The sequence below is a fragment of the Vulpes vulpes genome, chromosome 2 (assembly GCF_048418805.1).
Source record: "Vulpes vulpes isolate BD-2025 chromosome 2, VulVul3, whole genome shotgun sequence".
NCBI classification, from domain to species: domain Eukaryota; kingdom Metazoa; phylum Chordata; class Mammalia; order Carnivora; family Canidae; genus Vulpes; species Vulpes vulpes.
This window is the reverse complement of record NC_132781.1, coordinates 138,185,637-138,207,966: the sequence shown is the minus strand read 5'-3', so window position 1 is coordinate 138,207,966 and position 22,330 is coordinate 138,185,637. Positions and strand designations below refer to the sequence as shown.

At 60.7% G+C, this 22,330-nt stretch overlaps 1 protein-coding gene across 2 annotated transcripts; it reads left to right on the top strand.

Moving 5' to 3' along the window:
• Positions 1–275: 275 nt before the first annotated feature.
• MMP15 (matrix metallopeptidase 15) lies at positions 276–20,922 on the top strand. 2 transcript variants are annotated; one of them, XM_072750134.1, is made up of 10 exons: positions 276–706; positions 11,617–11,765; positions 12,657–12,785; positions 14,079–14,386; positions 14,724–14,885; positions 15,817–16,070; positions 16,402–16,540; positions 17,397–17,547; positions 17,635–17,750; positions 18,883–20,922. In XM_072750134.1, the coding sequence occupies exons 1-10, from the start codon at positions 545–547 to the stop codon at positions 19,347–19,349; spliced, it is 2,037 nt and encodes a 678-aa protein (XP_072606235.1). In that variant the 5' UTR covers positions 276–544; the 3' UTR covers positions 19,350–20,922. The 2 variants fall into 2 exon arrangements, with proteins under 2 accessions (XP_072606235.1, XP_072606237.1); XM_072750136.1 differs by lacking the exon at positions 276–706 and adding an exon at positions 4,814–5,299.
• Positions 20,923–22,330: the final 1,408 nt, after the last annotated feature.

Below are 22,330 nucleotides of genomic sequence, written 5' to 3'. Positions count from 1 at the left end.
TGCGCCCAACTCGCCGGGGACGTCGGGCGCCGGCTCCCGGGCTCGTCCACTCGCTCCGGCCGGCCGCCTGCGCCTCCTCCCGGGACTGCGCGGGGGCCCGGGCCCGGCGGGCGCGGGGCGAGCAGAGTCCCCGGGCGGGGGGCGCGCGCTCCGGGCAGCACCCGGCGCCGGGCATGGACGGAGGGAGCTGGGCGCGCAGGGGGCGCCGCGGGGCCGGGCGGCCGGAGCGCTGAGCCAGACAAAGGCTCCGGAGTCGCGCTCGCTCCGGGGAGCCGGGCCCCGGCGCGGAGGCTGCGGGACCCCGCGGCGGGCGGCTCCGCCCCCCCCCCCCCCCGCGGACCTGCCCCGCCCGCTGCTCCCCGGGCGTGGGAATCTGCCGAGGGGACCCCAGCGGCTCCGGGGGCCCGGACCCCGAGGTCTGCCGAGGTCCGCCGGGCGCGGAGCCAGGCAGCGTCGCAAGTTTCCGAGCCGCGTGCGGGGCCCCGGCGCCGGCCAGCGAGGAGCCGGGCGTGGAGCGCGCCGGGCCGGACCGGGCGCCGGGAGCATGGGCAGCGACCGGAGCGCGCTCGGACGGCCGGGCCGGGCGGGCAGTGTCCTCGGCGGCCGGGAGGCGGCGGCGCGGCCGCGGCTGCTGCCGCTGCTCCTGGCGCTTCTGGGCTGCCTGGGCCGCGGCGCGGCGGCGGAGGACGCAGAAGTCAACGCCGAGGTAAGGACCCGGCCCGGAGCCCCCGGCGCGGGGCCCGGAGGGGGCGGAGGCGCGGAGACGAGCCGGGGCCCCGGAGGCGGGGGGCGGGGAAGACCGCGACGATCCGTGGGCCCGGCGCCGTGGGCTCCCGGACCCTGGAGGGCGGAGGACTCGCGCCCGCGGCACCCCAGGGCCCCCCGCGGCACCCCAGGGCCCTCCGCGGCGCTGAGCCGCTTCTGCCGCCCCCAGCCCTCGCCCCCTCCGTGCCCCTCCCCGCGCGGCCGATTCCTCGAGAGCCCTGGGGCGCGCCGTGACGGTCTCCGCGAATGGGGAGGGGGCTGCCCTGGGCCGCCGAGCCGAGGCGCAGCGCGCCCGCCCCGCAGCCTGGCCCGGGTGACAGCGAGCCGCGAGCCACGAGCCGCGAGCCGCGCGCCGGGGGGCAGGGCCGCGAGCCTCCGAGGCCGGTCTCGGGTCGCGGGGCGCTTTGGCGACTTTCTTGGGCTCCTGAGCGGAAGCCGCCCCGGGGCCAGGTGGGGTCGAGAGAGACCCCGTGTCCGCGGGCGCTTCCTGCCACCAGCGCCCCTGCGCCGCCGCCTGCGTGGGAGAGGGCGGACTCCCACCGTGTTTTCATCAGGAGCCCACTGACGTCCCCGCGGAGCCCGACCTCCGTTTGGGTCCCGCGGTAACCAGGCACGGCCTCCTGGTGCAGCGGGGTCCAGCGGGGTCCAGCGGGCATCCCCCGCGCCACACGCCGGCCCCTCGGGGTCGCCCAGCGCCCTCCCCCCAGCACCGACAGTGAGGGCACCAGCTCCGCCCCAGCAAGAGGGGATCGTTCGGTCCACACTTCTAAGCCCCGACTCCCTGCCCCGGACCAGCAGAGGGCTGGATTGGGCAGGAGCGAGGGGATGGGTGGAGGGCCCGGGCCTCGGGACCCTCGGGCCGGCCTGGAGCCTCCCGCAGCCCGGGCTGCGGGCCTGAGTGCCTTCTACTGGCCGCCGGGCCGGTGCTGCCTCCCAGCCATCCCCCCCACCCCCCCACCCCACCCCCGCGCTTCCCCACCTCCCCGGCAGCCTGGGAGATTTTTCCGATGGAAGCCTGCCCTTCCCCGCCCTGCTTTAATAAAAGCTTGGAGGAAGGGCAGGGAATTCCTCCCGGCTCAAGTTACACCTCCCAGCCAGTTCCCCACCTGCTCTGCCCTCCCTCCCTGGCCGGGCCAGGGAAAGCTGTGGGGAGCCTTGGCAGGAGGTGGAGTGGGAGCCCAACCCATGCCCAGTCCAGCCGCCCCCCATTTCACACAAGCAGTCAGGCAGGGGCTTGCTTATAGGGAGCTCCTGCCGGTGGGGACTCCCATCCAGGCAATGGGTAGAGAGTGCTTATCCAGTCCACCTGCTACCCTCTGGAGTGGAGGACCAAAGGATTGCAAGTCATATTACAATATTACAATCTGTTTAAGAATGGCATCTCTGTAAAGGAAGCAACTACAGACCAAGCTGGATTGGGTGGCCCTGCCTGTGAATTGGCATCCTGGATGGCCAGGAGTTGGGGTGCTGGGAACCGTGGTTTGAGGGGCTTTCCTCTCTTTCCTTTGCTTCTGGTCCTCCATCGCCCCCCTCCTCTCCTAGCTGAGGGAGTACCCACAGCCCAGGCCTGCACTGTCAAATCTGAGCCTGTGGTGGCTCTGGCTAGAGATTTGTGACTGGCCTGCAGTCCATCTCCTGGGGGAAAACTTGGGTTAACTCATTGCTGGAAGAGACTCTGGAAGGTAGAAGGATGTTGGAAGCCTTGATGTTGGAAGCCAAGGTAGACAGGGGGCCAGAGACAAGTGGGCTGCCCCAGCAACTAGAGTTGGCTTTGGGGTACAGCCCGTTCTTTGAAGTCTGTCAAGTCTATCCAGATCTGGGCCCCAAAAGTCAAATGGCTTCAGTAACCAGCCCATATGCCAGGAGGCCCATGGGAGAACTGTCCCTAGGCCCGTGCTATCTGGGGACCAGCATCTGAGACTCCTGGGCCTGGCCCATTCCCTGTGTACAGAGCCTCCCTCCCTTAGAGGAAGGGCTCTGGCCCTCACCCGAGACAACCTCTGTAGCTCCAGACTTTCAGGTCAGGCCATGGCTAGGACCTCCCCTGAGCAGCCTGGCAACTGAGTCAAGGCCAGCCCCTCTCTCTTCCCTCTCCCCCTCCCAGGACAGAAACCACAGGAGTTTCACCAGAGTAAAGAATCAGGAAACCTGGCATGTGCTAGGAGCCGGCTGCCACCTGCCACCTGGCACGCCCAGCCTGGAGAAGGCAGTCGTCCTTGAGGGAGTCACCACTGAGCTGCTCTGCCCTGTCCCATTGGCTGCCTGCGATATCAAGTCCCAGGTTCCAGCCATTCTGGGCTGGAGTCCCTCTCCCCTGCACAGACCCGCGCCCTGCCGGACTGCCTTGCCAGTGGCAGCTCCTGGACTCCTGCCCTGAGCGTCCAGCCCCTGCCTTCGGGTCTCTGTCCCGCTGTTTCCGGCTGCCATACCTCGTCTGCTCAGGTGTCTCAGTTTTCACCAGAGAATCTCTGGTCTTCTCGCCGACCTGCACCCTCCTGTGAGACCTGCACCCTCCTGTGAGACACGACTTCAGGTTCTCAGCCCCGCCCCACGGAGGTGACTCAGCTGCAGGGTTCACAGGTGTGGTGCCACTGGTGCCACCACCACTAAAATGTGCTCATACCCGGGTCCGCGGAGGTAGACTTCCGCACAGCTTCCTTGCCTCTAGGGGGTGGCTGAGCAGAATGAGCAAAAAGAGGGGTGCAAGCCACCTCGAATTGTGATTTTGACCTTCAGATCTGATCGTTAGGCCGAACCCCCAGGCAGCTTGTGTTCCCATCTCTGCTTGCGCTACCTTCCTGGTCCTTTTACTTTTTATTTTATTTTATTTTTTTTCTTGCTGGTCCTTTTAGGACCGTTTCTTAAATGCGGAGCAGAGAGTGCAGAGGTCCCCTGTGCCCACCCTCAGGGAAAAGGGGTTAACGTGAGGGCCTTGTCATCGGGAACCTTCAGAAGAAACTTAGTCTTCTCTCTTCCCTCCCATCTTGGCTTTTCAGTGTCTTCTCCAACTAAACAAACCACTCCTCGCCATACTCTGTTTCAAAACCCAGAGAGAACTGGGCTGATGAGCTCAGCCAGGGACCTGGCATCCGATTGGGCCATGCTCATCACAGTCCATCCCCTGCCAGGTCCCCGCGTCTGGGCTGCCCCACCGTCCAGTCAGCCAGCCACCTCCATGTGGAGAATAGCCCAGCGGGTGCTTGTCTCAACACCCGACCTGCCCATTCTGACCCCTGAACACAGCTACCTTCCTTTGTCCCACCCCAAGGAGCAGAACACTCCTGGATCCCCTATGGGAGACTTTGTGCAAACTCCCAGCACTCACTGCCCATGTTTTCTGAGGCCAACTCAGAATGGCCATGGAAGGGCCCCTTCTGTTCCTTGACCAGATGCTCCCTGCCATCATCACCCAGCTGCCCAGCTGGGATTTTGACTTCTGCCTGAGGCCAGCTGGGGGTCACCACTGCTCCCACCTCGGGTTGTAGTTGGTGCTCTACCCTGAATGTGTGTGTCCTCCTTCAAATTCATATGTTGAAATCTGCCTCCTGAGGTGATGGTATTAGGAGGGAGGCCTTTGAGAGGTGACTAGGTCTTGAGGATGGAGCCCTCTTGAAGGAAACTCTGAGAAAGCTCCCTTGCCCCACCTACCATGTGAGGGCACAGCAAGCAGTCGGCAGTTGGCAGTCCACAACCAGAAGAAAGACCTCCCTGGGACATAACCCTGCCACTGCCCTCATCTTGGACTGCTGGCCTCTAGAACTGTGAGCAATGAATGTTATAAGTCACCCAGCTTATGGTATTTTTGTTATTGCGGTCTAAACAGACTGAGACATCTGGCATCTTCCGTATCATCACAAGGTTTACATGGCCCACACCACTGGCCACTCAGGGAGGGGCCAAGCCCCATGGCCAGCTTGCTTTTGGACCTGGAGGTGCGGTCCCTGAGTCGGCAGAAGCGGAGAGGGGTCAGGGACTGTCTGCTGGGACCCCCTCTACCACACAGGGTCCTAGAAGGACCGGACCGATGAATGTGAGGACCAGGGGCCCTGCAGGTAGAACGCTGTAAGCCTGCAGCACACCATAGGTGCCTTCTAGCTGAATGAGCTCCCCCCAAATCAGGGCTCACATGAGGGTGCTCCCCAGTTCTGGAGAAGCCTGGAGACCAAAGGCTGTGGACGGGGCCCTTTGGGGGAGGTGGCACAGATTTTGCATCCCCAGACAAGAACAGCATAGATATGCATGCTGGGCTTGGATCAGAGAGACAGAGAAGGATGCCTCTTACCACGTCCTATTGCCCTTGTGGGAACAGCAGGAAATGAGCAAGAAGACCCAACTCATTTCTGATGTCTGGACAGACAGATGAGGACCGAGGTGCCTGTTGTTATCCAGCCTTTAGAGATGTTTCTCGTCCCACTGCCATCTGATGGTCAAGCTGCCAGAGCCTGGAGGCCAGGGTGTGGATCAGCTTTCCAGGGCTGGCCATTAGCCCTGAGAACTACCTTGTCTTTCCGGGAGCGACTGCCACCCTGGCGGGGTGAGAGCCCAGCTTCATGTGGAGCATTTAGGAGCACGGCCCTGGGTACATAAGAAGCACTTGCAAAATGGTGGCCAAACACAGTGACAATGAGTAGCAAATAGCATTTGCTGTTGGGCAAGTCATGAAACCTCTGTGTGCCGCGGTTTCCCTGTCTACAGAATGAGAATTGTAATAGCATCTACCAGATGGAGTTACTGGGGAGATCCAGTACATTTATGTGTAAAATGCTGAACAGTGTGCCCAGCGGTCCTCACGTGGGGCCCAGTGAGGATCAGGTGTCATTGTTGAGCATCTTCAACATCCGTAGTTATGTCCTAGGCACGGCCCGTGGGTGTTTTGTATGCATTTTCCCATTCAGTCCCGGTGTTAACTCTGCAAGTGTAGGGGCTGTCCTTACCCTGCTGTACAGGAGAGGAAACTGAGACTAGGGGAGGGGTAAGAGAAGTTGCCCCAAACTCCACAGCCAGAGGGGTAGCAGAGCTGGAATGAACCCAGCTGGTCTGGCCTGGAGCACGAGTGCTGGGCTACAGGCTGCAAGGTGTCATCCTGTGTGGTGCCCCCTGAGCTGAAGCCAGGTGGGAAGGAGGTTGTGGAGGTGAGGCCAGAATGGCACCTAGCCCTCCCCCACAGCCTATCCAGCCACCCAGGCTTTGTACCCTGAGCACACTATCTACACTTGATAGATACTAGTATCTACTACAGGAGAGTTTCCAGGTGAGGCCCCAAGGCCTGGCTCCCATCCTGCCCTGAAACTACTAGCAAACGGGGCACATTCACCCCCTCTGGCCCAAGGACCGGTCTGTTTTTCCCTCCAGGTTAGGGATTACAGGACCAGGCTGGAAGAGGGCGGGCGACGGGGGGGTGGGGGAAGAAACCCAGGAAACTCTACCTCCTTCCTGCTTCCCTGGCTGGACCTCCCCACCCCTTCTACTCTGCCTACCACCCAGAGCAACTTCCCCAATTGCAGCCTTCAAGTAGTGGGGCAGGAGAGCAGCTTGAGTCCCAAATAAGCAAGTGTGTTCTGGAACTGCTAAAATATGGACCGTGCTGTCTCAAAAGGCAAAAGCATCCACCAAGGACAGGGGCTTGGCGTGGTGCCCCCTCTCTTCACTGGCCTTGGGTCTGTGTCATCTGTGCTGTCATCCCGTTGTGGCAGGTAGGGGGTAATTAATATTGACTCTGTTTTGCAAGGAAGGAACAGGGGGCTCAGAGAAGCTTAATTAGCGTGCCTGCATCACTCAAAGGCCTGTTAGGTGGACAGTCAAGACCAAGGGGCACGTGTCACTGGGAGGCGGATTTCTGCTCCACCTGAGGAGGAGCTTCCCAACAGTCATGGATGCCCAAAGACAGAATGGGCTCCCTTGGTGGCAGTGGGCATCCCATCTTTGCAGGGGTACAGGCTGGAAGAGTCCTGGGCCCAGCCATGATCCGTAGAATCTTCAGTGAGGTAGCTAGATTTGATGGCCCTGAGGTCCTCTCTAGACTAAGGCTGGATGAGTCTAGGGCTGGGTGGGGTCATCTAGCTGCTGAATGGGCTCCTGGCTCTGATCCCCTGGAGAGGGTACCCCCAAATGGCCCCAGGGTGCATGCTTTGCATCTGCAGGGTTTGTGGCTTCCCAGGACTACAAATCTCAGCGCTGGCTCTGTGCTGGCTGAATCCAGAGCCAAGCAAGACCTTGGCCTGTTCCCAAGAGCCCACAGACCAGGATACAGAGTAAGGGAGGTGAACACCATGAGGACCTCACACCATGGAAGGTCCAGGTCCGTCACTGGGAGCTCTGACAAGATGCCTTTTATGCCTGACTGGCAACCCTGCCAGGGTCTGCTTGGACTGCAGAGAGAGCTTTGGGTGACAGAAGCAGGGCAGAGCCCTGCAGAGAGCGTCCTTATCGCACAGGGTCCGATAAGGCCGGGTGGGAGGGGCCCCAGCAATCAGTCTGGAGGAGCTGGCTGTGGTGGCAGCAGGAGCGCTCCCCCACCCCCGGCCCCCCACAGCCGCTTAATGCACAATATTGATCCGAGGCTCCTTCTCAGACATACCCTCCCTATGGGCCTGGCTTGGCATTGTCTCAGCAATTCTAGGGGGCAGCCCTGCTGACATGGCCCAGCGCCCAGACCCAGCCAGGGAGGTGGGGTGTGGGGATGATTAGATGCCCTCCCCCAGTGCTGTGCTGGGTATTGCTCATCCGGCCAAGAGGAGCTGATGCTACTTCACAGTAGCCTGGGCCAATAGCACCGCTTATGGGCTCCAATTCTAGCCAGACAGTTGTGTGACCCTGGGTGGGCCACTCACCCTCTCTGAACCTCACTCTCTGTATAATGGGGATGGGGTTACTTGTGAGCATTGAGTGGGATGGCGAGAGTAAACTGCCTGGCCCACAGCAGGTTCGCAGCCTTTATGGCCTCACTGAGGGGCCAGGGGGCCAGGAATCTCCCCTCAGACTCCTGATGGTCCCACATTTCCTTACCTGGGGTTACCACTCACCTGAAGCGTCTATACATACTTAAGAGGGTGAGGTCTGGAGCTAGGGAAAGAAATGGCTGGAAGAACTTGGGTGGTGGGGTCTCTCTGCATGGTCCCTAGAATTCTCTTTTTAGATCCTTCTCTGCCTTCAACTGCACATTGGCCCTCGTAGAGGAGGTCCCCCTGCTTTGCTGCTTCCTGACCTGTCTGCCCCTCAGTTTCCCCACCTGCTTGGCTTACCCCACTTATGAGACTCTAGGTAACAAGAAAGAAAAGGGGGCTACTTCTGTAACGGACAGACTTTACAGTCACCAGTGGGAGCAGCAGGGCCTTGAACACAGCCCCTCCCCGACTTTGAGCCAGCAAGGTCGGTCATGACCTTGGAATCACTACCCCCTTTTGGCCCATAACAGCAGAGCATGCCTGCAAGCTGGGACCCGAGGGGTGCGAGCAGCCGCTGTCACACACCTGTGCAGCCGTATGCCATGCTCTCCCCTCCTGGGCTGGTCACACAGCCTGGCAGCAGGGCGGAGAGAGACCCCCTAGACACGGGGAACGTGAAAGCCCACACAGCCCCAAGGCGGGTGTAGACCATCGGCGCTTGGCAGTCAGCCCTGAGCACAGGCTTGCCAGAGTCAGGCGGGCTCCAGCAGCAGCTTCACCCTGGCGTCTGGGGCTCCGCCGCCCTGAGCCCCGGCCACGTGTCTGCCCCCCTCCCTCACATGCCCTTGCTTCCTGGCCGCCTTCTCGCACTGGCGGTGCCCAGGGCCACTGGTCCCCAGGAGACTGACAGGTCAAGGCCTGGCCGATGCTGACACGGAAGCTCTTGGCTTCCCTGAGTCCCCAGGGGTGCTTGTCTGCATGGAGGAGGGTCCTCAGGCACCCACGAGACCTTCCCATCGGCCCTGAGCTGCCCCTGAGCTGCCCCTCGGCTCTGCAGGGTCTGGAGGTCTTCGCCGGGATGGCCCCAGCTCCCCTCCCTCCCCAGGGCCTGCCGAGCCTGCCTGCCTGCCTCGGAGCCTGCCCCTCCCCTCCCCCTGTCACTGCAGACGCTGCTAATCAGCCCCTTGGTGGCCTGTGATTGCTCTCCCTGAGATATTTTTACCTTATGCAAATAGGTGCTGTAGAGGCGCCCTCGTCCGTCTGCAGGCTCCCCCCACTGTCAGCTGGCCTGGCATCATGGTTCTGTGTCTCCAAGCCGCTTCGGGACCCGCGGGCTCGGCCGGTGGACTCCCACCCTGCCCTTCCGTGCGCACGGAGCTTCAGGAGAGCTTGCCCGCGCTGGGGGAGGACAAGGAGGGGGCCTGTGGCCCTGCCAGTGTGGGAGGGTAGGACCCCTGGGTGGGAGGGTCGGGGAGGTGGGGGGCAGAGCACTCCTGCCTCCCCCTCTGCCCTGCCCTGCCCTGGCCTGAGCCTGGAGCCTGGACCCTTCCACTCTCCGGAGAGGCAAAAGGCTGCCGTTCCAGGGACAACCAGACAGGCCTCTGTCATTAATAATACATTGATTGAGCACCTTTCCCTGCCCAGCACATGGCCAAGCCGCGGTATGGCCCCCCCACTCCTCCTCCAGGAAGCCCGCGTGAGGAGGCAGGTCCTGGTCCAGCTGCCCCGTGTAGGTGGGCTCTGACGTCTGCAGGTGCCTCATCCCCAGTGCCTCCTGGAGGTCGGAGCCAGGCCAGCTGGCCTGCGGACCCCTCACAGCTCCCCCGCTGCTTCACCTGCCGTCACTCGTCCCTTGCTTTCTGGGGGTGCCCAGCGTCCCAGGGGAGGGGAGGTGCTCCAAGGCACAGATTCCCCCCTAAGTGGCCACATCTCTGTGGTTGTCTTCTGTCTCCTTTTATGTCTGACATGGATTTCATTAAATGCAGCACTTGATTAGAGGATGTTTGATTTTTTTTTTTTAACACTGTCCCTTTGAATAAATATAAACTTGGCTGTCTTGTCTTCTGGAAATAAAAAAAAATGTAGTCTGCCAACAGCCTAACGCACAGGCGGCATGCAGCCACACCTGAAGTGCCTGGGCCAGAGTTGGTCCCCAGCTCTGTGTCTCTGCCTCCTTGTTCTGTGGCTGTTTCTCAGGGCCTGGGAGGCCTGGTGGCTGTGGCTGGGCATTTGTGCCCCCCTCTTTGGATCCACAGCCATTGCCTCCAGCAGAGGCAGTGGTCACTGCTGAGCCCAGCCATGCCAGGGCGGGGCGGGGGGTAGGCTGGCAGGTGGCAGGGAGGGAGCAAGTATTTGAGTTGGCTCTGCTGCTGGTGGCAGGAGACATGGGCGTGGCCAGCTGACATAGGGCTGTTGGTCCACAGCAGCCACCATATCTGGCCATCATCCTGCCTTATGGGACTTTGATGTGCAGCCTTAACCTCCCAGAGCCTCCAAGAGAGCAGGCCTCAGGTGTCCTCATTCTGGGGCCCCCCAGAGACCCAGAGTGGGCCAGGAGAGGTACAAAGGACACTTCCATGTGTCCAGGGACTGCTATGGGCCGTCCCATGGCAGTCACCATGCGCTCATGGCCAGGATGAATTCTTACTGCGATTCAGTTTGGCTCATCAGGGATCCATCCTCCAGCTGCGGCTGTGACAGTCATGTCTGCTCACAGACTTGCAGGCGTGAATCCCTCCCTCTGTGGGAACACCTGGTCTTTCCAGGGAGCCCGTAAGCCCCTGGAGGTCAGCACAGCTCCCCCGTGGTCCTCCATAGCCTCCAGCTGGCATGGTGTCCGGCACAGGGTGCCACAGAAACTCTCGGCAGGAGTAGGGGTGGGTGGATGAATGGACAGATGAATAGATGGAGAAGACTTGCCCATCAAGCTCTGGAAGGGGACCGGCACCCCCATTGTGTGCCTGCTGCTTTTCCCAGGGCTGTCTTCCTCAGATCTCATGACCTCCACAACCCCATTGATTTCCTTGAGAAAACTCAGGCCTGGTGAGAACAAAGCATCTGTGGCAAAGCAGGGACTGGACTTTAGGCCTCCTGGCCCATCCTCTTGGACCTGGGTGTGCTGCCCAAATCCATCTTCTCTTCTTTCGGGAGGGTCAGATCTGTCAGAGAGCACTGCCAGGGGTTGGCTTTCCTACTTGGTGAGGCCTCAAGAGGTTCTGAGCCCCTCAGGGTCCCCAGCAGTCTGCCAGGAGTAGTAGGGGCCCCTCCCTGGAACAGCCAGTACAATGACAAGGACAGCTACTGTGGACTGTCCTCATGGACGGTTCCCATCCTGATGGGGGAAGACAAATAATAAATACCTAAGTGAAACATGTAATGTGTTAGATGGTGACAAGTACAGGGAAGGAGAAGAGGGGATGCAGGGTACACAGATGGGGGTCTTCTTTTAACATTGTGTTGTCAGAGAATGCCCCTCCACTAAGGGGAGGTGAAAGCAACAAAAAAAAAAAAAAAAAAAAAAAGGGGAGGTGAAAGCAGAGCCTGAAGAAAATGGGGGTGGGAACCATACAGGTGTCTGGGCAGCAGGAGCAGCAAGTGCAAAGGTCCTGAGGCAGAGATGTGACCAGCTAGGGTCAGGCGGGAGCAGTGAGGTCTGAGAGCGAAGGCCCGGCCAGGTACTGAGGGCCTGGCTTTTCCTCTGAGCTGGGAAGTCTTTGGAGGATTCTAAGCAGAAGACTCAGCAGACCTGACTTGTAAAGGCCTTTTATTCTTGCTCTTGTGTGAGAACAGGCCGTAGGAGGTGGCAGCAAAGAGAACAGTACAGAGGCTCACATGGTCACTGCAGTAGGAGGTGGCAGCGGCCCCAACCGGGCGGTGGTGGCGGTGGTGGGCAGTGGTCAGTGCAGGCTGTGTGTTTAGAAGTAGCAGTGCTAGACATGCTGACCGGGTGGTGGCTTCTCCTTTGCAGAACTGGCTGAGGCTGTACGGCTACCTGCCCCAGCCCAGCCGCCACATGTCCACCATGCGCTCCGCCCAGATCCTGGCCTCAGCCCTTGCAGAGATGCAGCGCTTCTATGGGATTCCTGTCACGGGCGTGCTTGACGAAGAAACCAAGGCGTGAGTCCCTCCACCAGGCCCTCCCCCGACCCCAATGGCACCTGCCCTCCTTCTGACCTGCTCTGACAAGGGTTTGGCAGGTGGAGTTTCCAGATTAGAGGGGCCTAGATAAGAAATGGCAAAGGGTTAGGTCTTCCATGCTAGTTCTGATTCCACGCTGGGAGTGGCTGCCTGAAGCTTCATGTTGAGCCCCCGGAGGTGACTCTGGTCAAGCAGCAAGGAGCGGGGGGCGGGCTTGTGATGTCTGCCACAGACAGGGGAATGGGGAGGAGCAGCATGCATGCCTTAGCTGGGACATCCTCATCCTTGCTTGGCCCGGGCTCTGTGCTGAATCTGACAGAGGTGATGGGACACGTCGTTGAGTGTGCACTGAGCATAACATATCAAGGAGTAACTCTCCCATTCCCGGGTGATACTGGTGAAAGGGGCCTAGCTTGGTGGAGCCCTACTGGGCACTCAGTCTTCCAGTCTGAGGTCAATGGGCCCGTGTTTCTTTTTTTTTTTTTTTTTTTTTAATTTTTTTTATTATTATCATTTATTTATGATAGTCACAGAGAGAGAGAGAGAGGCAGAGACATAGGCAGAGGGAGAAGCAGGCTCCATGCGCCGGGAGCCCGATGTGGGATTCGATCCCAGGTCTCCAGGATCGCGCCCTGGGCCAAAGGCAGGCGCCGAACCGCTGCGCCACCCAGGGATCCCCTGGGCCCGTGTTTCTTTTGAGGATACTGAAGCACGGAGAGCCTCCCACCTCCACCATACCCATAGAAAGGGTGGCTGGAGGCCACAGGCAAAGGGGTGAAAGAAGGTGGGCTGCCTGGAAGAGGCAGAGCCAAAGCAGGCAGGCATAGGAAGGAGAGGCTCTGGACTTACCCCTCTGTGCCCATGACCCAGGTGGATGAAGCGACCCCGCTGCGGGGTGCCGGACCAGTTCGGGGTGCGCGTGAAAGCCAACCTGCGACGGCGGCGGAAACGCTATGCCCTCACGGGGAGGAAGTGGAACAACCACCACCTGACTTTCAGGTAGGGACTGCGGCGGTCCAGGGCAGCAGCCCTCCCGTCGCATCACTTGGAGACTGCCCACTCCTCTCCCCACCCGGGCTGAGGCCTCAGGCTTCCCAGTGGGCTTGTCTGGAAGGCTTCCTTTCCCAGAAGCCCACCCCAGGGTGCCCAGCACAGACAGTCCGGCCCACTCCCACGCACACAAGTTCAGCCGCACACCCCAGGCAGTCTTCTGCCGGCAAAGGTCAGGACCCTTGGAGCTGCTTCCGCTCAGTGTTCCTTCCCTCCTCACTCCCTACCCACCAGCAGTCCTGGGGCTGGCTTCCCAGCTGGGGGTCGCCGCACTGCCTGGCAGGGGGACTTCAGGCACCTAAGGGGAGGCACGCACCTAAGGGTGGCATGGTGCTGGAATCCAGGCCTCTGGCAGATGGGCAGGCAACAGGTCCCTGCAAGAACCCTGGGTCAGGCATCCGCCTCCTTTGGCAAGAAACCCCCTGAGCCCAGAGCCCTGTGGCAGTCCCCAAGGGCTCCCCTTCCTGTTTCACTCCAGCCACCACCCCACCCACAGCTCTGTCTCCCGAGGAAGAGCAGCTCCTGTGGCCACTTAGACCCCAGGCCCCCAGAGCGAATTCGTGGCCCAACCAGCTTTTAATGGAGGAGATCTGTCCAGCACACAGAAGCTTAATCTGATTTATGTGGGTAATAACAGGCCGCATCCTGCTTTTATCACGTGCAGACTCGGGGCACATGTCCTACATGAGCTAATTCGTTTCATCCCCACAGCTCCCCAAGATGAGAGCACTGCTCTCCTTTTCCCATTTTACAGATCAAGAAACTGAAATACAGAAAAGACTAAGTCGCTTGCCCCAGGTCACCTAGATCATGCCAGAGCCCAGTCTTAAACTCAGGGCAGCCTGACCCTACAGTCCAATAATCAGAACCACTTGGCCCATGTTTCCCAAGCTTCAGCCATTTGTATCCAAACCATCTAGTTCTTTCTCTCAGCTACATAGTACCTATAGTTTCGTTTGCTTAATGATTTTCCTATTTAAGATCATTGGGGACAGTGCAGCCTTATTTGGTGATATCCTAATGAACTCCCGGGTTTGACACGTTCTGTTTTTCAAATTGACATCGGAGTAAACTAACAGTTTGTACTGATGGGCGCTGTCCGTGAGCCAGCTCAGATCTTCTATATGTTTCTCATGACCATGTGTCTTCACCCCACCCCCACCCCTGCAGCGGGTGCTAGCAGGGGACAGTGGAACACAGTAGGCCCTGGGTTCAATCCCTTGTCTCCCTGCCCACCCACAGCATCCAGAACTACACAGAGAAGCTGGGATGGTACCACTCGCTAGAGGCAGTGCGAAGGGCCTTCCGCGTGTGGGAGCAGGCCACACCCCTGGTCTTCCAGGAGGTGCCCTATGAGGACATCCGGCTACGGCGGCAGAAGGAAGCTGACATCATGGTACTCTTCGCCTCTGGGTTCCATGGCGACAGCTCACCGTTTGACGGCACGGGGGGCTTTCTGGCCCACGCCTATTTCCCTGGCCCTGGTCTGGGCGGGGATACCCACTTCGATGCAGATGAGCCCTGGACCTTCTCCAGCACGGACCTGCATGGTGAGAGCACCTGGCCAGGGCAAGGCAGGGCAGGGGAGGCAGATCCGGGCACTGCCCTCTGAGCTGGTTGAGCAGGTACTGGGTTGGTTGCGGGGAGCTTCCCCTGTGCATTTCTCTGAGCACTGCCCCTCCATCCCAGTCCGTTGTCCCATGATCTTCAAGGGGCTATAGAGAAGAGAAATTATCGTACCCATACCCCAGGTGGGGAAGCACGAGGCCCTGGAGTCAGAGCAGCTCAGCCTCTTCTAAAGGGGCAGAAGGGCCAGCTCTCTGATAGCCTCAGCCCACAGGCCCCAGGCTGGGCCAGAGCTGACCATGCTGCCCACCCCCGCTGCAGGGAACAGCCTCTTCCTGGTGGCAGTGCACGAGCTGGGCCACGCTCTAGGGCTGGAGCACTCTAGCAACCCCAGTGCCATCATGGCGCCCTTCTACCAGTGGATGGACACCGACACCTTCCAGCTGCCCGAGGACGACCTCCGGGGCATCCAGCAGCTCTACGGTGAGGGGGCAGCGTGGGCACGGCCAGGGGGCTCTGCACTCCGGCTCTCGACTCCCAGCCCGACCAGGCATAGGCACCACCACTGACCCTGTTCTGTAGATGAGGAAACCGGCCCAGAGAGGATTAATGATGGCTCCGCATCACTCAGCGAGTAACTGATGGTGCTAGAAATCACACCCAGGGCCAACTCCAGGGCCTGGCCCTCACCCAGGGCCCTCATGGTGGCTCCAGGCTGGGGTCCCCGAGGCCCCTCACTGACACCTCCTTTCCTCCTCAGGGTCAGTGATATTCTTATTAGACAGGGATGCCCCTGGGGTTCCAGACCCCATCCTTCTCACTCCTACTCCCAACCCAAGGCTGTCCCAGGCTCTCCAGTGAGCGTTGTTGCCTTATCACTTCACAGAGGCAGGTGGCACCCCCTCCACCCACGCCCCACCCAAGAGGGCCTCCAGTGGTGAGGTCTCCAGTTCTGTGGGTCAGGGCCTGCGCTCGGTGCCACACTGGGCCCCTTGTTAGGGCTGGCACTGCTGCGCACGGTACCTGCCCTGCTGCGTACATGATAGATACTCCCCTCTGTATCCCTGCAACTGGGCAATGAGGTGGGCCCTCAGCAGAGGTCACAGAGCCACGTTCTTTCCTCTGCACATGTCCATGACTTCCTGGTCCCCTGAAGCAGGCTTGTGCCCTGAGGGGAATGTCCCCAAGGAGAAGTGGAGACAGGGGCAGCCTCAGGGGCACAGTGACCCATGTCCAGAGTGGGGAGGTCAAGGTGGGAGTTATATGGAGGATGGAGGTCCTGAGGGTAATGGCCGGTATTGGGCAGGGGTCTACTGTGGATGGATAGCAACTTGGTACATGTCTTCCTGGACTGGGGGCCCCAGGGTCCCCTGGTTCTGGGCTGACTTCCCACTCTCCCTACCCCGCTCTGCAGGCACCCCGGATGGCCAGCCACAGCCCACCCGGCCTCTCCCCACCGTAACTCCCCGGCGGCCAAGCCGGCCAGACCATCGGCCCCCCAGGCCCCCCCAGCCACCACCCCCAGGTGGGAAGCCAGAGCGACCCCCGAAGCCAGGCCCCCCAGCCCAGCCCCGAGCCACGGAACGACCTGACCAGTATGGCCCCAACATCTGCGACGGGGACTTTGACACAGTAGCCATGCTGCGCGGGGAGATGTTCGTGTTCAAGGTCTGGCCCCTGTCCCTGCCTCCCCAAGTCCCTTGGCCCAGCCTCAGAGCAGGAGAGCACCCCCACATCCCCCTCTGCCTGCCCCAGCATCCCCTGCTGCCTCGCTGAGCAGCCTCTGGGGTGCCATCAGACCTTAGGCCAAGAAGAAACCAGCCTGGAGAGCTCGGGGCTCGGGCCGGGGTGACTAGCAAGTGCAGGCCTGTATCCCGCCCAGGGCTGGCTCGCTGGTGCCCCGCTGGCTTTCCAAGCGACCCTCTGATCTCCCTGATCTGGGCAGGGGTGGGCTGAGGAGGAGGCCTGGTCTGCTCACTGACATACACGCCCTCCCCAGGGCCGCTGGTTCTGGCGGGTTCGGCACAACCGCGTCCTGGACAACTATCCCATGCCCATCGGGCACTTCTGGCGTGGCCTGCCCAGTGACATCAGTGCTGCCTACGAGCGCCAAGACGGACGTTTTGTCTTTTTTAAAGGTTAGCTGGGGTAGGTGGGAGGGCGGGGCAGCCTTCCTGCCCTGGCCTCTGACCCAGCAGGCCTGAGGGAAGAAGAAAGGGTTACATTGCATGTGTCATCCTGTTGTCCCCCATGGGGGCAGATGAGTCAGGGCAGGGGTTGGGGAGGTAGACGGCAACCGGGAGATGGGGAGACCCCCCTAGTGGGGAGGTGAGTGTCTGTCTTCTGCAGCATGGGGCTCTGCATCCTTTCCCTCCATGCCTCTGGCAGTGTCCCCTCATACAAACAGATCCCTTGAGCCCACTCGGGCAAGCCTTCTGGGGTCTGTCTGCAAGGACAGAGGGGCTCCTTCCTACCAGCCCTCCCTTTGGGGCCCACCTCCCTGGGGAGGGTCTCAAGGGCAGGATGCCCTGGCAGACCTGCCATGTCCCCAGACCTGTGGCCTGAGCCCCCGCTCAAAGCAAAGCCCCTGGGCCCCGAGGCCAGGCAGGGTGCCCCCTTTCCTGTTTGTGCACAAGGACTGTGTGTGGTGCGGGGCAGACGTTCACATGGGAATACAGGCCATTTATAGCGGGAACGTGTGGTGTGTGTACAGCTGTGAGTGAGTGACTTGTACACATGTAAATAAGTATGTTGTGGGTGCCCCTGAGTGGCCAGTGTGTGTGACATGCAAGTGAGTTGCATTGTGTATTGTCTTGGGTGTGTTTGGGGGGGGGGTCAGTGCCTGTCCTGCGTGTAAGGGTGTAAGTATGAGCGTGTGTGTGTGTGTGTGTGTGTGTGTGTGTGTGTGTGTGGTGATTGCAGCCGTGGATGTGAATGAATCTGTGGATCCAGGATAGTATTCCTCGTGTCCTCACCCACCTCCCACTCCTGCAGGAGACCGCTACTGGCTCTTCCGAGAAGCAAACCTGGAGCCTGGCTACCCACAGCCACTGACCAGCTATGGCCTGGGCATTCCCTATGACCACATCGACACGGCCATCTGGTGGGAACCCACAGGTCACACCTTCTTCTTCCAAGAGGACAGGTGAGCACCCCCTTCCCCAAAGGGAGAAGGCCCCAGTTGAGCGCCCCTTACCCAGAGAGGACCACATCCCAGTGCTTTTGGCCACAGGTACTGGCGCTTCAATGAGGAGACACAGCGTGGAGACCCTGGCTACCCCAAACCCATCAGTGTCTGGCAAGGAATCCCTACCTCCCCCAAAGGGGCCTTCCTGAGCAACGATGCAGGTACCAAGGCCAACCCCCTGCGTGCTGCCCAGCACCCACATCCCCCCTCCTCCACACCCAGGATTCACCCAGCATCGCGATGGCAGGAAGGGGGACACAGCTGTGTTAGAGCCCTGGGCTGGAGGCTGCCAGAGCATGACTCTCCTGGTCCTTGCTGCACTGTCTCCATCCCCTTTTTACAGACAAATAAATCAGAGAGTTTGAGTAAAGGGCCCAAGTCCCCCAGCAAGTGTCCAACCCATGTCTGCCTGTGTCCAGAGCTGGCCCTGGAACTGCCCTGCTCCCTACAGAGTCCAGCCCACCCTGGGAAGCCCCCAGGGACCCTGAAGCCTGAGCAGGGTGAGCTTGGCTCAGAGCACTGGAGGGCAAGGGTCTTCCCAGGGTCCCCGTTTACCCGCCTCAAAAGGAAGCTTGACCTCTGTCACCATAACTGACAAAAGGGAGCTGTGGCTTTTATTTCTCTGGTGAGGTCTCTGGCAAACGTAAGAGAAACCATTAGTCTCTGTTCTCAGGTTCTGGGGTCTCGGGCTCAGGGGAGACCCTGCTGGCTTTGCCAGTGCCTAGGCACATCACATGGTGTCTTGTACGATGGCATCACTCCCCAGCCACGCTGATCTCATTGCGTTCAGCCGAGTCTAGACTCACCCATTAGTTCAGACTTGGCCCTTCCTGGGGCTGATGGGCCGTGGGCAGAGTGCCCAAGGCCCCAGAGCCGTCCAAGGCAGTGCGGGGCTCTGCTCCAGGTCCTCCACAGGCTGGCTGCATGGCCTTGAGCAAGACACTAGCCTCTCTGGTGTGGGGTGGAGCCAGTCCTGGGACAAGGTAGCAGGGCCCAGGACCCTTGTGTGTCCCGCCCCAGTCAGTGTCAACCCAGCCAGGAAGCACTAGAAGCATAGTCAGGCCCTTGACCCAAACCCTGCCCCTCTCTGAGCCAGGTATGGCTCCTGTATGTTGGACAGCGGGGGGCAGGGTGGGGGCAGGTTTGAAAAGGCTCAGGCAAGTGACTGAGAAGGTGGATATTTTAAAGCCGGGGCACCTTCAACGTGCCCTGGTTGTCTTGAGGGTCTCTGGCTGGTGAGTGGGGCCTGACCTGACACCTCTCTTCCCTGCCTGCCCCCTGCCACCCCTGCAGCCTACACGTACTTCTACAAGGGCACCAAGTACTGGAAATTTGACAATGAGCGCCTGCGGATGGAGCCAGGCTACCCCAAATCCATCCTGCGGGACTTCATGGGCTGCCAAGAGCAGGTGGAGCCAGGCCCCCGATGGCCCGACGTGGCCCGTCCGCCCTTCAACCCCGATGGGGGTGCAGAGCCTGGGGCAGGCGGGGACGGCGAGGAGGGCGAGGAGGGCCATGAGCCTGGCACGGGGGGCCGAGACCAGGACTCCGGGGAGGACACCGACAAGGATGGGGGCAGCCGTGTGGTGGTGCAGCTGGAGGAGGTCACGCGGACGGTGAACATGGTGATGGTGCTGGTGCCGCCTCTGCTACTGCTCCTGTGCATCCTGGGTCTCACCTATGCCCTGGTGCAGATGCAGCGCAAGGGTGCGCCCCGCATGCTCCTCTACTGCAAGCGCTCTCTGCAGGAGTGGGTCTGACACCACCCCCCTCCTGCCCTCCTGCTCCTGCGCCTCACGGTGCTAAGGGCTGGGGCTGGCGGGGCCTGTGCTTCTCAGACACCTGTGCTTCTCAGAGGCAGACGGTGCCTGGGGGCACCCAGCCAGAGCCTCCTGTGGCTCCCTCAGCCCCTGGTTGGGGACCCCTCCAGGCCCGCTGACATCCCTGCCAGCCCTGCCCCATTGATTATTTATGCCCGGGTTTTGTTTTTCTTTCTTTCTTTCTTTCTTTCTTTCTTTCTTTCTTTCTTTCTTTCTTTTTTTTTTTTTTTTTTTTTTCACACTAATTGAGTATTTCATTTCTACTTTCCTGACCAGAAGCAGTGGTCCCTTAGGACAGGGGTCAGAGCTTTCTAGATGTAGTTCTGCTCTGGACAGGGAGTTAGCCCCGCCTTAGCCACGGCCAGAGGAGCAGGGGGTCCAAAGGCCCCGCTGGAAGGTGGCCAAAGGGTTCCTGCGGCTCCTTCCAGCCCTGGGCCCTGCTCAGCCTGAGCTGGCTTTGGAGACTGGTGGGGCCCGACTGGTGTCCACCCAACTGAATCTCTGCCTTAGGAAGAGCATTCACCCGGGGCGGCCTCAGGCCACAGAGGACAGAAGGGTCAAGGGGCCTACTGGCCATGAGTCACGTGGAGTTTTGATTCCTTCCCCACCCACCCCTCTCAACCCGTGACCCAGGCTTCTCTTGCCTAAGACGCCTCCCCTGGCCCGCCAAGGGCCCCACAGTCCCCAATTCCCACATTACCACTTGAGCCTCCACCTCCTACCCTCTCTGCAGAAGAAGCCCTGGGCCTGCCTTACCAAGGACCAAAGGGGGTTTGCCAAGACCCCTCCACCCAGGGGCCTCCCTCCAGCCGGCTCCCAGCCCCTGTCCGCTCCTCTCTGAGCTATGATCCACCTGGGTTCCTGCCCTGGGCCTCCTCCCTCTCTCCCTCACCCATACCACAGTCCTCAGGGGCCTCAGAACCCCATCAGCCTCAGGCACCCACTGCCAGGTCCCAGCTGCCCTGAGGAGACAGGGGGCTGATGGAGACCCACAGCCCCCCATGTACCAGACTTGACGGCTCCTCCCTCTAGCTCCCTGTCCTCCAGGGCGCTAGGAGGAGGGACACTGGCAGAGAGAGGCCAGGAGCTCATCCCCTCATGCAGACTTGTGGGACATGGCTGTAGATCCCCAAGGAGCTCACTGTGGCCTGGAGACTCCCCCTCTCCCTGGCTCAGCCCTAAAGGCAGGGACACTTCCTCCTTCTTTTCCTTCCCAAAGTAAGCAGGAGGCAAGGCTGCCGTGGAAATGGTACTGTACAGCCGGCTCTGTCCCCTGTGCTTCCCCGTAGCCCTGAGCACGCGGGCCTGCCACCCGGACCCCCGAGGGCCCCTAGAGGGAGAGGCGTCTCACGGGCTGGCCCGGAACACAGGTCTGGCAGGAACACAGAGCTTGCTCCCCTCTCCGTCCTCGGAACCGGAGGGCCAGCCAAGGGATGGGGGTGGGGGGCAGCGTCCACCCCCAGGCATTTCTTTCTGTAAATACTCTGCACTGATTAAATTGTACAGCCGGCAAGCGTGGCCTCCTTTGTAAGAGGCTCGAGGCTGGTGCTCACGGCTGGAGGGGCTGCGGGTGACAGGAGGGGTCCAGGCTGGGACCAGGGGCCGGCCCTCCATGCTGAAGAGACCTCGGTCCCAGGGTCCCAGTTCTCAAGGAGACGGTCTTCCCAGGGGGCCTGGGAGGGGCGGGGCTCGGAGGAAGAGTGAGGGGTGCTGCCCTCCGGAGACCAGGGGATAGTGGGGCAGGGACGGGCTTGGCCCTGCCGGAGTGGGGCAGGCAGAGTGCAGACTTGACCTGACGTTCCTTCGTGGTGAGGGAGGGCGTCCCTGCTTCCCACGCACAGTGTGTGGCCAGGAGGGGTGGGAACGCCAGGCCAGGCCACCTCGTTCTCCCACCCATCCACACTGGGTTCTGGGCGCCCGAAGACAAGCTTGGAGGCAAGAGATGGGACATGCTACCGCTTCGGATCTGGAAAGTCCCCCGTCAGCACACGCTCTGCTCAGCGGATGAGATGGTGCCCACCATCTGCCCTGCCATCTTTGGAGAAACAGAAAATCTCACCCTGGGCAGCCTGCAGATGAGGCCCAGGAGAGCAGGAGACTGAAGCTTTTCTGCCCCTGGAATGTGGGCCTGGCTGGCACGGACCCCACATCCTCCTCTGGGCCGAGCCACTGGGCACTGGCCTGCACCCCCAGAAATGCAATGGTCAGGTGTTGTGGGGTGCCAACGCCACCGCAGAGCAGACCAGGCGTCCCCAACAGCTGGGGCAAGGGCCTTCAACCTGTGCCACACCCCACCCTCCTGCGCTCCTCCTCCCCAGCCCCCCTTGATCACACCCTTTCCTCTCTTTGTGTTGAAAACTGGCTGAGGAGAGGAGGAAATGCTGGCCCTCAGAAGCCCCAAAGGCCTCTCAGGCCCAGCTAGGAAATGGCCCGTGAGGGCCCCCCACCCACCACAGGGCCCTTGGCGGGCAGCATCTTGTTAGCCACAGGGCCCCACCAGGTCTGAAGCCTGAAGCCTGAGGGTCACTTGGAAGCCCAGAGGTCCCCAGGCAGGTGGAGGGCGGGGTAGGGGCCCAGGGACGATAAAGGAGAGGATGCGAGACCTCTCACTGAGCTCTTCCTCAGAGCCCGAGCCAGGGAAGAGACTTGGCAGAGGAGGCTGCAGCTCCTCAGGAAATTGCCTGAGGAGACTTCGACGCCCAAGCTCTCTGGTAAAATCTCAAAGAACCAGTGGCTGAAGGAATGAATCATGTTATGCGCCCCGGGCCTCCTCCCTCTGGGGCCCACACGTGGAGGTTCTGAGGTTTGGGTGTAAAGCCTCAACCCTGCCTTGCGCATCCCCAGAGAGCCGGCGGTGTGACCGGACACCTTCTTCCCCACCAGGACTAACAGGAACCTACCTGCATCTTTTTCTTTTTTTA

Coding starts and splice junctions, on each gene's coding strand:
- MMP15 (XM_072750134.1), top strand. CDS start 545: ATGGGCAGCGACCGGAGCGCGCTCGGACGGCCGGGCCGGGCGGGCAGT. Junction 17,548..17,634: donor TTCTTCTTCCAAGAGGACAG/GTGAGCACCCCC, acceptor TTTTGGCCACAG/GTACTGGCGCTTCAATGAGG. Junction 17,751..18,882: donor CTTCCTGAGCAACGATGCAG/GTACCAAGGCCA, acceptor CCACCCCTGCAG/CCTACACGTACTTCTACAAG.